General features: G+C 41.4%; 1 protein-coding gene across 1 annotated transcript in view; it reads right to left on the bottom strand.

The window, feature by feature from the left end:
* The window catches only part of ADAMTS12 (ADAM metallopeptidase with thrombospondin type 1 motif 12), a 391,698-nt gene that overhangs the window by 9,976 nt on the left and 369,039 nt on the right, over positions 1-12,683 (bottom strand). Inside the window, exon 23 of the mRNA XM_055422207.2 lies at positions 9,152-9,311. Within this exon, the coding sequence (XP_055278182.2) occupies positions 9,152-9,311 (160 nt within the window). The remainder of the gene's footprint in view (positions 1-9,151; positions 9,312-12,683) is intronic.

The raw sequence follows: 12,683 nt of genomic DNA on the forward strand, positions 1-12,683 counted from the left end.
CACATCGAGACACAATGTAATTAAAATGGCAAAAATTAAAGGGAGAAAATTAAAACCAGCAAGGGAAAAGCAACAAGTACAAGAGCGTGCCCATAAAGCTATAAGCTGACTCTTTAGCAGAAACTCTGCAGGCCAGCAGAGCATGATATATTCAAGTGATGAAAGAGGAAATTCTTGGTTGTAACCAAGAATATTGTACTTGATGGAGAGATTGAACATTTTACAAAAGCTAGGAGAAGGAAATGGCAACCCACTCCAGTGTTCTTGCCTGGAGAATCTCAGGGACGGGAGAGCCTGGTGGGCTTCCGTCTATGGGGTCGCACAGAGTCGGACACGACTGAAGTGACTTAGCAGCAGCAGCAAAATAATTTAGCACCACTAAACTTATCTGGTGACTCAGACAGTAAAGAATCCACCTGCAGTGAGGGAGACCTGGGTTCAATCCCTGGGTTGAGAAGATCCCCTAGAGAAGGGCATGGCAACCCACTGCAGTATTCTTGCCTGGAGAATCCCATGGACAGAGGAGCCTGAAGGACTACAGTCCATGGGGTTACCCAGAGTAGGACACGACTGAGTGACTAAGCACACAAATTAGCTTTACAAGAAATGATAAAGGAACTTCTATAAGTGAAAGACAAAATGCCACAGTTAGAAACATGAAAATTTTGAAAGGAAAAATTAAGTGGTAAATACAAATATGCAATAGAGGCAAATATATAAAAAATCAATCATGTAGAAAGATTAAAAGGCAAAAACAGCAAGTTCATCTATATCTACAGTAAGTAGTTAAGGAATGCACAAAAACATAAAATATGATGTCAAAAACAATAAACATGAGAGAGAGGAGTAAAAATGCAGGGTTGTTAACACATTATTGACCAGGGGATTTTAGTAGACACTAAATCACTGCGGATGCTGATTTGCAGCCATGAAATTAAAAGATGCTTACTCCTTGGAAGGAAAGTTATGACCAACCTAGATAGCATATTAAAAAGCAGAGACATTACTTTGCCAACAAAGGTCCGTCTAGTCAAGGCTATGGAAAGTTTTTCCCATGGTCATGTATGGATGTGAGAGTTGGACTGTGAAGAAAGCTGATCGCCGAAGAATTGATGTTTTTGAACTGTGGTGCTGGAGAAGACTCTCGAGAGTCCCTTGGACTGCAAGGAGATCCAACCAGTCCATTCTAAAGGAGATCAATCCTGGGTGTTCATTGGAAGGACTGATGCTAAAGCTGAAACTCCAGTACTTTGGCCACCTCATGCGATGAGTTGACTCACTGGAAAAGACTCTGATGCTGGGAGGGATTGGGGGCGGCAGGAGACGGGGACGGCAGAGAATGAGATAGATGGATGGCATCACCAACTCTATGGACATGAGTTTGGGTGAACTCCGGGAGTTGGTGATGGACAGGGAGGCCTGGCGTGCTGTGATTCATGGGGTCGCAAAGAGTCGGATACGACTGAGCAACTGAACTGAACTGAATGCCTATGGCCAGTGAATTGGTATTTAAGTGAATACTGAAATGTCTCCAGTCAGTAACATTCAGGTAAAAAACAGATGTATTAATATGTCTCTGGTCAATAATGTGTTAAATGCATCCTAAACAAAGATCATGGCATCTGGTCCCATCACTTCATGGGAAATAGATGGAAAAACAGTGGAAACAGTGTCAGACTTTGTTTTTTTGGGCTCCAAAATCACTGCAGATGCTGATTGCAGCCATGAAATTAAAAGACGCTTGCTCCTTGGAAGGAAAGTTATGACCAACCTTGATAGTATATTAAAAAGCAGAGACATTACTTTGCCAACCAAGGTCCGTCTAGTCAAGGCAATGGTTTTTCCCGTGGTCATGTATGGTTGTGAGAGTTGGACTGTGAAGAAGGCTGATCGCCGAAGAATCGATGCTTTTGAACTGTGGTGTTGGAGAAGACTCTTGAGAGTCCCTTATACTGCAAGGAGATCCAACCAGTCCATTCTAAAGGAGATCAATCCTGGATGTTCATTGGAGGGACTGATGCTAAAGCTGAAACTGCAATACTTTGGCCACCTCATGCGACGAGTTGACTCACTGGAAAAGACTCTGATGCTGGGAAAGGTTGGGGGCGGGAGGAGAAGGGGACGACGGAGAATGAGATGGCTGGATGGCATCACCGACTCTGTGGACATGAGTTTGAGTGTACTCCGGGAGTTGGTGATGGACAGGGAGGCCTGGCGTGCTGTGATTCATGGGGTCGCGGAGAGTCGGACACGACTGAGCGACTGAACTGAACTGAACTGAACTGATACATAGGAAATCCTAAAAAGATGCCAACAAAAACTACTAGAGCTCATCACTGAATTCAATAAAGTTGCAGGATACAAAGTTAACATACAGAAATCAGATCCATTTCTATACACTAACAATGAACTATCAGAAAGAGAAACAGAAGAAACAATTCTATTTACAATGACATCAAAAAAGAATAAAATATCAAGGAATAAATTAAAGGAGTTAAAAACTGTACTTGGAAAACTATCAGACACTGATGAAAGAAATTGAAGATGACACAAACAACTGGAAAGATATCCTGTGTTCTTGAATTGGAAGAATTAATTCTGTTAAAAAGGCTATACTACCCCAGGAAATCTACAGATTCAATGCACTCCCTATCAAATTACCAAATGCATTTTTTACCGAACTAAAAGAGATTAATTCTTAAATCTGTATGGAAACACAAAAGATTCCCCAATAGCCAAAACAATCCTCAGAAAGAAGAACAAAGCTAGAGGTATTACATGTCTTGATTTCCAACTATATGACAAAGCTATAGTAATCAAAACAGTATGGTACTGACACAAAAACAGACACTGCTCAATGGAACAGAACAGAGAGCCCAGAAACGATCCCACCCTCATATGGGCAAATAACCTATGACAAAACAGTGAAGACTATACAATGGTGAACTGATAGCCTCTTCAACAATTGGTGCTGGGAAAATGAACAGCTACATGCAAAAGAATCAGACTGGACTATTCTCTCACACCATGCACAAAAATAAATTCAAAATGGATTAAAGGCTTAAGCATAGGAAAAAACCCACAAAATTTCTTGAAGAAAACAGCAGTACATGCTTTGATGTCAGTCTTAGTAATTTTATTTTGGATCTGTCTATTTAGGCAAGGGAAACAAAAGCAAAAATAAATGGGGATATATCAAACTAAAAATCTTTTGCATAGTGAAGGAAAATATCAACAAAACATAAAGGCTGCCTACTGAATACCCAAGATCCTGATGCTGGGAAAGACTAAAGGCAGGAGGAGAAGAGGATGACAGAGGATGAGATGGTTTCATGGCATCACTCACTTGATGGACATGAGTTTGAGCAAGTCCGGGAGTTGGTGATGGACAGGGAAGTCTGGTGTACTGCAGTCCATGGGATCACAAAGAGTCAGACATGACTGAGCAACTGAACTGAACAGAAGATATTTGCAAACAGTGTATTTGATAAGGGGTTACTATCCAAATTATACAAAGATCTCATACGTCAACATCAAAAAGCATACAACCTGATTAAAAAATGGGCAGAGGATCTGAACAGAAATTTTTCCAAAGACATACAGCTGGCCAACAGGCATGTGAAAGGATGCTCAGCATTACTAGTCATCAGGGAAGTGCAACTCAAAACCACAATGAGATATCACTTCACACCAGTCAGAATATCTTGCATCAAGAAGATCACAAATCACAAATGTTGGCCAGGATGTGGAGAAAAGGGAGCCCTTGTGCCCCACTGGTGGGAATGCAAGTTGGTGCAACTACTATGGAAAACAATGTGGACATTGCTCAAAAAATTAAAAATAGAACTACCATATAATCAAAAAATTCCATTCCTAGGTATTTATCCAAAGAAAACCAGAACACTGATTAGAAAACACATATGTACCCTTATGTTCATTGCATCAACAATAGCCAACATACAGAGATGACATAAATGCCCATCAGTAGAAAAATGGATAAGATGTATATATCATTCAGATATATGCAATGAAATAATACTCAGCCATGAAAAAGAAATGAGATCCTGCCATTTGCCACAATATGGATGGACCTAGAGGGTATTAACACTAAATGAAATCAGACAGAGATCTTACTTATACGTGGAATCTCCAAAAGTAAAAAAACAAAAACAGACTAAAAGATACAGAGAACAAACAGGTGGTTGCCAGAAGAGTGTAGGGTAAGGGGAGGAAAAGAAATAGGTGGAGGAGATTACAAACTTCCAGTCCCAAAATTAATGAGTCATGGGTATGGAATGTGCAGTGTGGGGAATACAGTCAATAACTATGTAATATATTTATATGGTTACATACCATAACTAGACTTATCATTATGATCAGTTTGAACTGTATAGAAATATCAAATCACCATGTTGTATACCAGCCACTAATGATGTTGTCTGTTATGCTTCAAAAACTAACTCATAGAGAAATAGATCAGATTTGTGGTTACCAGGGGTGGTGTCTTTTCACCAGATCGAAGACAAAGGATGAGATGGTTGGATAGCATCACCGTCTCAATACACATGAGTTTAAGCAAACTCTGGGAGATAGTGAAGGACAAGGAAGCCTGCAGTACTTCAGTTCATGGGGTCATAAACACGACTTAGCAAGTAAACAACAACAGAGGTGAATGGTGTGGTGGAGGGGGAACTGGATGAAGGTGAGCAAAAGGTAGAAACATCTGGTTATAACATAAGTACTAAGGATGTAATATATAGCATGACAAATATAGTTAGTGATGCTGTACATCATATATTAAAGTGGTTAAGAGGAATCCTAAGCATTCTCATCACAAAACGATTTTTTCTATTTCTTTCATTTTGTATCTATGAGATGATGTTCATCAATAAACTTTTCACGATTATTACTCCCTGTTGTAATTAAATAATTACATGTAATTAAATGTAATTAAATAATTATGCTGTACACCTTAAACTTATATAGTGCTATATGTCAATAATATCTCAAAACTGGGACAAAAAATTTTAAAAGTCTGCTGACTCAAATGTTTATTTGTATCAAGTTGAGTACTGTCATTCCTTATTACTTTCATTATTTTTATTTACTTCTGTACCCCTCATTCCCCAAATTAAAAAACAACAACTCAAGAATGGTGTGTATAAAGGGTTAGCTTTTGATTTTTAATCATTATGAACGTAATGTCTAGACTATAAATGATACTCAGTAAATATTTATGAATGAATTAAAAAAATTTTGTTCTAAACTCAGATACTTGGATTCTATAGTCCCCACTATGGAAGTGGTAATTCTAATTTAGATTTTACGTCACTAGCAATTTAGATGGCACCTAAAAGAAGTAAAAGGCAAACCTTACATGAATTCATACCTGATTTTACAAGATAGGCATGTGTTCAGTCTCTCAGTCATGTCTGACTCTTTGCGACCCCATGCACTATAGTCCACCAGGTTCCTCTGTCCATGGGACTTCCCAGGCAAGAGTACTGGAGTAGGTTGCCATTTTTGTCTCCCAGGGAACTTCTCGACCCAGCAATTGAACCCGTGTTTCCTGTGAGTCCTGCACTGGCAGGTGGATTCTTTACCACTTGCCATCTGAGAAGTCCAAGACGGGCTTGGGGGCATGTTTACTGTGGTGGCTGGCTAGCTGAGAAGAATCTGGGCATTGGATGACTTATTTCAAAGCATTTTAGAGGGCATGGGTGTCAGGGTAGCTTTTCTTAAATCCAAGAATTTCATGCAGCTGCTCTTCCCTATTGTTTCGACATGAGTAAGCATGGCTCTGCCTTCAAGAGAAGCTTGTAATTACCTGTTGTTGTCCTGGTAATTGTTGGTGAGTAGAATTCATTGTTATTTACATCCATTGCCAGCCAACTGTTAGTCATCATCTCTTCAGTGTGAGATTTCAACGTAAAAATTACCAGATGCACATTTAACCTAATTTTGATTGTTGAAAATTGTCTTTAACTCTCATGTTACTGGGCAGTGCAATGTATGTATAATGTAAAATACCCAATAGGGACTTCCCTGGCTGTCCAGTGGTTAAGACTTCATGCTTCCACTGCAGGGAGCATGGGTTCAATCCCTGGTCAGGGAACTAAGATTCTGCACGCTGCATGGTGCAGCCACAAACAACAACAACAACAAACCCTAGGCATGGTCAACCAAGACTATGTTGCTGCCTCAATTATATAAAAACCAGCATAACTTAGAAGGATTCTATGCCCTCAGCATTTTAAAAATGTGGTACCACAGAATGTGATGAAATGAAAAGAGTTCCAAATTGACCCTTTGGTCTAGAACAGGATGCTTCTTATGAAAAGAGACCCATCACTGCTAATTATTAGATCAAGGCAAAACAAAACTACAATGAGGTACCTATAGATTATCATACTAAGTGAAGTAAGTCAGAACGAGAAAGACATATCACATGCTATCACTTATACTGTATGTGGATTCTAAAATATGACCCCAATGAACCTATGAAACAAACAGATTCAAAGGCATGGAGAACAGACTTGTGGTTACCAAGCATGGGGGTTAGAGAAGGCAATGGCAACTCACTCCAGTACTCTTGCCTGGAGATTCCCATGGACGGAGGAGCCTGGTGGGCTGCAGTCCATGGGGTTGCACAGAGTCAGACACGACTGATGTGACTTAGCAGCAGCAGCAGCAGCAGCATGGGGGTGGGACAGGAATGGATTGGGCTTTGGGGATTAGTAGATGCAAACTATTATATACATAGAATGGATAGACAACAAGGTCCTACTGTATAGCACAGGTAACTATATTCAATATTCTGTGACAAACCATAATGGGAAAGAACATGAACAAGAACATACATAATGGAATCACTTTGTTGTACAGTAGAAATTAACACAACACTGTAAATCAACCGTACTTGAATTAAAAAATAGAACAGGGTGCTTCTCAAACTTTAAGGCACATCCAGATCACCTGGGATTCTTGTTTAAATGCAGATTCTAATTCAATAGGTCTGGGGTGAGGCCAGAGATCCTGCATTTCTGACAAGCTCCCAAGTGATACCAATGCAGCTAGTCCAGGGGCCACACTTTGAGTAGCCAAGAGTCTGGAAGGCTAAAACTTAATAAAACCTCTGAAAACAAGCCCCAGGTAGCTCTGTTTGGAGTTTCGAGTAAGGCCAATGATAGCCACTGTCAAAAGCATGCTGGTCAGAGAGAAGCTGCATGTGATCATCAGATCTGAAGCATTTTCTCAATGCACTTTGTTCAGGATTTCCAACCCATACCTCTCTCCTGACTTCTGCACCTGTGTGAAAACCAATCACCTAAAGGATTCATAGACTGCTCTGAAAACATATCCCACAAAGAACACAATACCTTCCCTGGTTCCCAAATCCACCCCGGGCCTCCTCTTTCAGGGAATGGTAGCCTTATCTACTCAGCTACCCAAGTCGGACATCTGGGTTTTGTTCTCCCTCCTCTTTTCCTACACAGAGTCCTGTCAGGTCTCTCTTTTAAGTAGCCCTTGAATCCATTTACTTCTGTCTGTCTGCACTTCTGCTGCCTTAGTTCATGCCACACACATCTCCTGATTAAAGTAGAGTTGTGTCTCTGACCTGGTCACCTTCTCCACCTTCCACAGTGCAGCATGCACGACTCTCTTACCTTGACTCCCCTGTTTGGAGACTTCAAGGGCCCCCATCTGCCCTAGGCATAAAGCAGCTCATCAGCGTGCTTCACAAGGCTCTTTAGCTCCAGCTTACCTCTCTAGTCCTACTGCTTCCAAACTCCCCTTGACCTGCGTACTGTATTTAGACTTACATGCCATGACATCAGGAGAAGGCAATGGCAAACCACTCCAGTACTCTTGCCTAGAAAATCCCATGGACGGAGGAGCCTGGTAGGCTGCAGTCCATGGGGTCGCTAAGGGTCAGACACGACTGAGCAACTTCACTTTCACACATTGGAGAAGGAAATGGCAACCCACTCCAGTGTTCTTGCCTGGAGAATCCCAGGGACGGGGGAGCCTGGTGGGCTGCCGTCTATGGGGTCACACAGAGTCGGACACGACTGAAGTGACTTAGCAGCAGCAGCAGCAGCAGCCATGACATCATCATCTTTCTGATTACTGCATACCCTGAAAGCTGCTCTTGGAAACTGCAGCCCGACCTTTCTACTCATCCTTTGCTTCCCTCCACCCCCACCCCAGTTTATGTTTGATGACCTTCCCAAGTACTCTATTAACATCGTAACCTGATCAGTATCTCACTGGTTGGTGATCTTCCTTATTTGATATTATGTTTGGCACACAGCAAGTATCCAAGAAATATTTGTTAAATAAATACACAATCTGTAGATAAACAATCTTTAAGGAAACTCTTCTCAATATATTTACTCTGACCACAGGCTCTGCTGAATGCCAGCTCTCAGTGCTTGAAAGGAGGCAAGGAGCAGATCTATAAACCACAGGTTTCACTACCTCTCACCCTTAAAAATATTTGAAAAAAAGGCTACTACTGGTAGAGAGCCTTAAATACCTTCAAGTCTACTTTTCCTGGGAGCTGTTGGTCAATGGTAGGAGAGTGTGGGTGTGTGAACCCTTAGCCCACTGGCCTCAAGAGCAGTCAGCTGAGACTTAACTTTCCCCTGGAGCATCCCTATGGGAACAGGCTGAAGCAAGGACTGTGTCTGAAATGGCAGGCTGGCTGTGCTTTCTCCCTTTTCTGGCTTGTTTCCCTCTCCCTCAGCATCTTCTGCGGGAGCACTTCCTTAATGAATCCCTGCACACAAGTGTGCACCTTGGAGTCTGTTTCTGCAGAACCTAAGACAGCAGTGCTAGATGATAGAAAGGGCCATTTAGCACTTGACTGGGTTCCTGAGAAAGGCTAGATAGAACATTTCTCAGAAACCTTTGAAAAAGCAGAAGCGATTCTCATCTGTGTGGGAAGTCAGTGTGAATGTGCTCTGAGATAGGAAAAAGGATGAGATGGTCCCCCAAGGAACTAGTGTCAAACTTCACCGAATCAGACAAATGGCCCCCAGGGGAGCTGGCTCAGTAACAGGGACTAAAATGGCCCACAGACCAAGTCATGCAGGACAATTTACTTATGAAAAGCTCTATGCCCCCCTGAGCAAAGCCATTCACCTACCAGCATTCTTCCGGCAGGCCTGCAGGTTGCACTTCTGGAATTCTGGAGGTCTGGATTCGTGATCACACAGGCATTGGTCCTGGCCTTCGGTTTGATTGTTCTCTGAGGCCACACAATGGACAGTCCTCTTCTGAAAGCCGCCTCCACAGGACACAGTGCACTGGAAGAGAGGGGCACATGGAGAGAGTCGGAATTCTCCCCCAAGATCGCTGGGTGAACTCCAGCAGAGGTGCTCCAACCCCACAGTGGTCAAGCAGGTTGTGCTGCTAAGTCGCTTCCGTCATGTCCAACTCTTTGTGACCCCATGGACTGCAGCCTGCTAGACTCCTCTGTCCATGGGATTCTCCAGGCAAGAATACTGGAGTGGGTTGCCATGCCCCTCCTCCAGGGGAACCCAGGGATTAAATTTACATCTTTTAAATTTCCTGCACTGGGAGGCAGATACTTTACCACTAGTGCCACCTAGAAGGATGGTCAAGTAGGGGAAGCCTCAATTATCACAGGTCTTTTTGGAGTCATAGAGTAAAAGCAGGAATAATTTGGAGATGTGAATTTAGGAAGAGTTTAGGTTATAGACTGGCAATTTAATTTGGCTTAATTTACTATTGGGTTCTCTAAAGAATGTGGACAGAGGGTGAACTGCAAGCAACATAGAAAAATTTCTTATCTGGGCCCTGGTGCCTCAGCAATCCAGTTTCTCTAAAGTGGTTTTGGTCTGGGGCTGAGAATCAGGTGTGAGGAGAAGGCACAGAGCTACAAGGAAGGCTGAGAGAGGATAAAAAGGGAAGAGGGAGAAGAAAAACAAGGTGGAATGGAGGGAGGATTTGGAATGGACTTGGCTGCTTGTGTGACCTCAAGCCACCTAACAGACAAGATTCATGTAATGTCTTGATGTATATGGCTGCCTGGAAGCAGAAGGAGACTCTTTGGGCTGTGAAAACCATCCTGGGGAATGTAATAAAATGTGTCTGAATATATTATATATACATATATATATAGACACTCTTTTTAAAAATTTATTTTTATTGTGGTAAAATACATACTGAAGAATCGATGATTTCAAATTGCAGTGCTACAGAAAACTTTTGAGAGTCCCTTGGACTGCAAGGAGCTCAAATCAGGCAATCCCAAAGGAAATCAATCCTGAGTATTCGTTGGAAGGACTACTGCTGAAGCTCTAACATTTTGGCCACCAGATGCACAGAGCCAATGCACTGTAAAAGACCCTGATGCTGGGAAAGATTGAAGGCAGGAGGAGAAGGGGATGACAGAGGATGAGACAGTTGGATAGCATCATCAACTCAGTGAACATGAATTTGAGCAAACTCTGGGAGATAATGAAGGACAGGGAAGCCTGGCATGCTGCAGTCTATGAAGTCACAAAGTATTGGACATGACAGCGACTGAACAATAATAAAAATATGTAAAACATAAAATTTATTTTAACCATTTTCCACTATACAGTCTCACTCACATTGTTCTATGATCATTACCACCAAACATCTCTAGGACTTTTCCATTTTCCCAAATAGAAACTCTCTACCCCCCAACCCACCCCTGCCAACTATCAGTCTAATTTTTTTCTCAATGAACTTGACTACTGAGGTGCCTTATATGAGTGGACCCATACAGTATTTGTCATTTTGTGACTTGCTTATTTCAATTAACATCTTCAGGTTTCTTCAATGTTATAGCAAGTGTCAGAATTTCCTCTCTAAGATACAACAACATTCCATTGTATGTAGAGAACACATTTGTTTTTTTTTTTTAGAACACATTTTCCTTATCCATTGATGGACACTTAGGTAGCTTACACCTTTTGGCTATTATGAACCACATATACTCTTATGATTCAAATTCTATTTCATATTTTACTACTTTTAGCCTCATCTTTCTTATATAATTAAAATCTCCCTAAGGGAAGAAACCAGTTCTCCTTTCTTTATCCTGCGTGGCAAGTAGGTAAGTGCTAAACATACCCTGACCATTCAGTAAATCCTCATTGAGTGACTGACAGAAAAAGACTGCTGCATGCCAAATACTGGAAAAATCTACAGGCCCTAAATATTCCACCTGCCATTTGAATTACTGTTGGTCAACAAGACTGTGGTTGTTGTTCAGTCACCAAGTCATGTTCAACTGTCTGCGACCCCATGGACTGCAGCACACCAGGCCTCCCTGTCCCTCACCATCTCCCGAAGTTTGCCCAAGTTTCATGTCCATTGCATTGGTGATGCCATCCAGCCATCTCATCCTCTGAGGCCATCTTCTCCTGCCCTCAATCTTTCCCAGCACCAGGGACTTTTGCAATAAGTCAACTGTTTGCATCTGGCTTAGACAGTCAACAAGATGACTAGATTTTAAAATACTACCCACACTGGGGCACCACTGAAACTCAGAAAAATGCTACCAAACCTTGTTTCCCACAAAACTCCAAATGGGATAAGGGGAGAAACATCAAATTCTTCTTAATACCCACAGCTTTATTTTAATCTGTTCTTCATAAAGCCTAGAGCAAGGTGATAAGCATGGAACTTCATGTTGTTTTATAAAGTCAGAGATTTCTCTGATTAAACCTAAAGGTAATTTTATTCAGTGAATAAAATTGATATGAATCAAATTCTCTGTGGGGATAAAGGTAAGAAAATAACTCATAACTGATCCTGAGTAGACAAAGTGTGCAACACAGGACAGAGGGAAGAGCAAGGGAAATTAATAAAGGGTGTTGGATGTCCTGGACCAGAATTCTTACACATCACGAAACTTGGGCTTTCTCACTCTTACACATTGTTCTGGATCTCACTCAACCGCTCTCTTTCCTCCACTGTAAAATAAGATTGTTAGATAAAGAGCATATGACTTCCTTTCCTGCTTTCTACTTCTAAGGATCTCATGGAACCAGGCTGGACTGGTGGTCCTGGGTGCTGAAGTCACACAGGCCCTCTGGGCAGGACAAATGTAGATCAATGGAATACAACAGAAAGCCCAGAAATAAACCCATGTACCTATGACCAGTTAATCTTTGACAAAGCAGGCAATAATATACAATGGAGAAAAGACAGTCTCTCCAATAACTGGTGCTGGGAAAATTGGACAATTTACCAGTTTTCCAATGTAAAAGAATGAAATCAGAATATTCTCTAACACCATTTATAAAAAATAAACTCAAAATAGATTAAAGACCTCAGTGTAAGACTGGATACTATCAAACTCTTAGAGGAAAACAGAGGCAGAATACTCTTTGACATAAATCACAGCAATATCTTTTTTGATCCACCTCCTCGAGTAATAAAAATTAAAACAAAAATAAACAAATAGAACCTAATTAAATTTAAAAACTTTTGCAGAGCAAAGGAAACCGTAAACAAAATGATAAGAAAGACAACCCACAGAATGGGAGAAAGTATCTGCAAATGAAAGGGCTGATGAGGGATTAATATTCAAAATCTACAAACAGTTCAGGCAGCTCAATATTTTTTTTAAAAAAAGCCCACAACCTAATGGAAAAAATGGGCAGAATAACTAGATAGAC

The sequence above is a fragment of the Moschus berezovskii genome, chromosome 18 (genome assembly GCF_049115385.1).
Source record: "Moschus berezovskii isolate FMDL1 chromosome 18, NW_MosBer_1.0, whole genome shotgun sequence".
Lineage (NCBI taxonomy): Eukaryota > Metazoa > Chordata > Mammalia > Artiodactyla > Moschidae > Moschus > Moschus berezovskii.